Source organism: Limulus polyphemus, unplaced genomic scaffold (genome assembly GCF_000517525.1).
Source record: "Limulus polyphemus unplaced genomic scaffold, Limulus_polyphemus-2.1.2 Scaffold4369, whole genome shotgun sequence".
NCBI classification, from domain to species: domain Eukaryota; kingdom Metazoa; phylum Arthropoda; class Merostomata; order Xiphosura; family Limulidae; genus Limulus; species Limulus polyphemus.
Window position 1 is genome coordinate 6,434 of NW_013669979.1, and position 5,300 is coordinate 11,733.

Genomic DNA, 5,300 nt, shown 5'->3' on the forward strand with positions numbered 1-5,300 from the left:
GATAGTTTATCTGTGTTTTTTATATTTACTTTTAAATTAAGAAATTGAGTAATGTATAGTTTTAAAGTTTGAATTATAATCTACAGTTTGATACCAAACTTATTGACATGAATTCAAGAAATAGTAGTTCAATAAAATTTTGAATGCGAGTCAACAAACGAGATGACCTGGCCTTTCACCCTTGACCTGTCTCGAAAGGGTTAATAGAGTACCTTGCTGTAATGTACAAAATGGTAAAGGATTTAGTAATGAATACAACAATATATTATTTGATGATATATATAACCAGTTCATGAATAGTTTAACTAAAACGTAAAGAACTTATGTAAGCAGATGCTGCCGATTTGATACGAGTTGGTTATAAACCTATGAAACAGGTATACCAGCAAAATTCAAAGATTATGAAATGACCTCATATATATATATATAGTAACAATAATAATAATAATAAAAAGAAGAAAAATTTAATTTAAAAATTAACTGGACAACATCACAACTGGTACTCTTTATATATTTATTTCTTGACCCAAGTTTCATGCCAAATACTGTTGACCATAGTACTTGTCATCCCATGTCGTTTTTGTAGATTAGAAATGTTTCAAATTTACAAGAGTTCTGTACCAATCTCCTCTCAACAGTGGCCTTTATTTACAATTTGGTCAAACTGAGAAAACTTCAGGATTAGATGTAATCAGTTCATTTAACTTTACAATGTTTCAAGCACTTTCTTACAGCATTGAACTTAACCTCGTCATTCATACTGTTTGAAAGTGTACACATTAAAAAATCAACTTTCTTGGATAAAATCGAAGTTTCCGTGTTTTAATGGAGAATCAGTAAATTCAAATGTTCTAAGTTTTGGGAATAATTGTTTCTTTCTTGTTGTTTTTATAAGATAATATTTGTAATAGTAAGTGTTTTTAATACAGAATAATTTTTCTATCTATCTGACCTAAATCAACCATTAGATTAGAGTTGCATAAACTATAGAAACACAATGGTTACTATGGAGACATAGTGATGTATTAACTTGGAGTTATCCAAGACTAGAAATGTAGTGATTTGATTAAGTTGGAGTTCTACAGGACTGTGGAAATATTGATAGTGTTAAGTTGGAGTTTTACAGCACTATTGAAATATTGATAGTGTTAAGTTAGAGTTCTACAGGACTGGAAATATTGATAGTGTTAAATTGGAGTTCTACAGGACTGTGGAAATATTGATAGTGTTAAGTTAGAGTTCTACAGGACTGTGGAAATATTGATAGTGTTAAGTTGGAGCTTTACAGCACTATTGAAATATTGATAGTGTTAAGTTAGAGTTCTACAGGACTGTGGAAATATTGATAGTGTTAAATTGGAGTTCTACAGGACTGTGGAAATATTGATAGTGTTAAGTTAGAGTTCTACAGGACTGTGGAAATATTAATAGTGTTAAGTTAGAGTTCTACAGGACTGGAAATATTGATAGTGTTAAGTTAGAGTTCTACAGGACTGTGGAAATATTGATTGTGTTAAGTTAGAGTTCCACAGGACTGTGGAAATATTGATAGTGTTAAGTTAAGAGTTCTACAGGACTGTGGAAATATTGATAGTGTTAAGTTAAGAGTTCTACAGGACTGTGGAAATGTAATGACATTGATAAGTTGGAGTTGTACAACAGTGTGAAGACATAGAGAGTGTTGAGTTGTAGCTTTACAGAATAACATGGAAATATAGCAGTAGTGTATATTTTAACTCTTTTTTTTTTTTTACTTTACTGTATATCGTCTACAATAAAACATTCGTTTTCAGGTGTTAAATAATCTGTACAACTAAAACGATATTTTTATTTTACACTGTGTGATCAATACACCAAAGGTTAATTTTTATTAAGGCTTCTGAAAGATGATAAAAAAAAGAAATTAATTTTGTATTGCTTATGTTGCGGTTTATGTAATTACTGTTTCTGTTGATTTTGTATCAGCCGGAAAACATTCTCTTGGATGATGACTTCAACATCAAGCTTACGGACTTTGGGTTTGCCAAGGCAATAAAACCTCAGGAGGGTCAGTTTGGTAAGGTATACATGTCACCGAGTCATGCTAATTTTTGTGGAGTTCGGTTTGTGCTGTGATTTCTTTAATTTCAATATCCAGCGCCCATCTTTATAGACCTGGTTCTAGAATCGGCATTATTTATTGATTGTTTATTTAATTTCTTCCGAGTTACTCTTGGATTTGAGTCAGTAAGTTGGAATAATAATAATGCTGTTCCTTACAGAGCTGTGTGGAACACCAGGTTATCTGGCTCCTGAACTACTTAAGGCTTCGATGTATGAGGACGCAGAAGGCTACAATAAAGAAGTAGACATGTGAGTTTTTTTTTACCATTGTATAGCCAGATAGATAAACATATAGTAATGTAAATATTAGTGTCTTATAATGTTAAAACATTCCCATGCAATGTATCTCAAATTATACTGTAATTTTTTCTTTTCTGTTTTTAATTCTACTTTGGTACACAATGTTGTTTATAAGTAACGGTTCATAAAATGTCATATATTTAAAATATAAAACAAAATTAAGTGCCGAGTTAAATGGGATATGATTTTTTTTATGAGTGTGGTATATGATCGTGATTTTTTTTATTTTATTTTGTAGATTATAGTATATAATTATTTTCTTCACATAGTCTTAATTTTTTTGTTTTGTTTTTAAGAGTATAATAAAATTTTTAGACTATGTGGTATATAATTATGGTAATGCTTTCTTCAGATTATAATATTTAATTATGACGGTGTTTTAGTCCATGTATTTACGGTATAACAGGTGTCCTTGTTATGTTTTGGCAGATGGGCGTGTGGTGTCATCATGTACACCCTGTAAGTATTATGTTACAGGTTTGAGACATATATGTTGTGTATTTTAAACAGATTAACAAATATAATGGTTTGAAATGTATAAAATTGTGTGTAATGAAGGCAAAATGTACAATTTCACATGACAGTTTAAAACAATGTCACTAGGTGTAAGGATAACTTTTCCACCTTGAGATAGAGTTAGGTAATAACATGTTATGGATTTATTATTAGTTGTATTTATTATTATTATTCATGCTAATCTAATCTAATTTGTGAAAGAAACCTGAATAAAATATTAAATGATCCAATCTTGCTGAACTCTATCTAAAGCAACACAAGCTCTTAACAAAGATAACAGGATATTTTTTTAAGCTTTATTGGTGACCTGGCATGGCCTAGTTGTTAGGACTTTCAACTTGCTGTCTGCAAGTTGTGGGATCAAAATGTGGGACCAACCATGCTCACCTTTTCAGCCACAGAGGTTTTATAATGTGATGGTCACTACCCCTATTCATCGACAAAGATTTATCCAAGAATTGGCAGTGGGTACTGCCAGTTAGTTGCAACTTTTCTCAAAGTTAGGGATGATGGCAGGTATCCATAGTAGCTTTTCCAAAAACAAACAAAGCTTTATTGGGTAGAGAAATCATGAACTTGTTTCCATAACATTTCTAAAAATTGTAACATGGAACCATCTACCATAAATTGGTGGTTAAGTATGTATCTACGTAACACAGTTAATAATATTTGTAAAATCTTGTTACTTGTCTTTGAAACTAGACAATTTTTATAAAGTATATAAAAGGAAATGACACAGTCAATTTAGTGTAACCTAATTTTATCGTGTGTTTTTGTTAAGACTATATTTGGATAATCATTTATGAACTCTGAACCCAAAATGGAGGGAAACCAACTAATCTGCTGGCACCGGAAGCAAATGGTTATGTTGAGGAACATAATGGAAGGAAATTATGAATTCTGTAGTCCAGAATGGGATGATATAACAGAGCTCCCGAAAGATCTAGTGAGTGTAAACTGCTTGTCTATTTCACATACACCTATGCACCATTATATGTAAATGTCCGATGTTCATGATACATTTGTAATGTTGTTGCTCTTAGGATTAAAATTAGGGTTGTCATACAAACATCAGTACATTTTATTTCTATAGTTTGCTTTGTATGAGGAATTAAGGAAGTGCCGTGTTTGTATGTTACTGCATTTTAATTTGAAATCTATTAAGTAGGCCTCTTAATGATAAAAATATTTAAGTTTTGGTTAGTTCTGGATGAGAAAAAATTAAAGATAATAAAATTGTGTACATATTTGTGACTTTAAGATGAAATATTGTTGTAATAATATTAATTCTATTTATTCTACAAAATTTACATCTTTTATATTATTCAATTAATTGTCACAAAATTATGAAAATAAATTTTTTATATTGAAGTATATATTTAAAATTGTGGCTTGTCTCATCCTTCACTAAACTGCTCGTCATATTGATAGGAGCTTAAGTTATTTTATATAAATGTATATAAATTCTAATGGAGAACATCTAGTTTGTACAGTGAACTATATGAGTACTATATGTTTAATGGAAGGTTTGCTTTCCTTATAGATAAGAAAGATGTTGGTTGTAACTCCTGAAAAGAGGTTAACAGCATCAGAAGCTTTGAAACATGAATTCTTCCAGATAGTAGTAAGTATAAGAACGTGTTGAACTTCTACTATAAATTTGAGTGTAGGTTGGCCCTTTTGTAGAGTTCTGGACTTGAGAACTGGCAAAACCAGGTTTAATCCACATAGTACTACACTTTAAGTTGTGGATGCATTATAAAAGCAACAGTCAATCCCTTAGCATGAATGATGGGAGGTAGGGTGCTGCTGACTGGCTGCCTTCCCTCTGATCAGTACTTCAAAATTAGGGAAGACAGCAGATAGTCTTAATATCAGGATTAGTTAAATAAAAACCTACTGGCAAACTTAGATAAGAAACTAAAAACAAAATATTTGGAGTTCAAATATGACACTTTACAGTCACACCTATTTTACACTGTGAGATCTATTTAACAAACTTATAAAAACATCATTTAAAACTAGTTACAATTTTTATTTTTGAAAAATTTGTAATCAAGTTTACTGTACTTTTTAGAGCTATGGATTTTACTGTATGATTTTATAGATTATCTTTCATTCTATATACTTTTTTATGGATTATATTTCATTATATATACTTCTTTTATGGATTATATTTCATTATATATACTTTTTTATGGATTATATTTCATTATATATACTTTTTTATAGATTATCTTTTATTGTATATACTTTTTTATGGATTATCTTTTATTATATATACTTTTTTATGGATTATCTTTTATTGTATATACTTTTTTATAGATTATCTTTTATTATATATACTTTTTATGATTATCTTTTATTATATATACTTTTTT

General features: G+C 29.8%; 1 protein-coding gene across 1 annotated transcript in view; it reads left to right on the forward strand.

Annotated features, from left to right (window-relative positions):
• LOC106471044 (phosphorylase b kinase gamma catalytic chain, skeletal muscle/heart isoform-like) overlaps positions 1 to 5,300 on the forward strand; it is a gene marked incomplete at its 5' end in the record, with an annotated part of 16,088 nt that overhangs the window by 5,893 nt on the left and 4,895 nt on the right. The window contains 5 exon segments of the mRNA XM_013931627.2: positions 1,966 to 2,056; positions 2,262 to 2,352; positions 2,833 to 2,883; positions 3,763 to 3,865; positions 4,463 to 4,543. Of these exon segments, the coding sequence (XP_013787081.1) occupies positions 1,966 to 2,056; positions 2,262 to 2,352; positions 2,833 to 2,883; positions 3,763 to 3,865; positions 4,463 to 4,543 (417 nt within the window).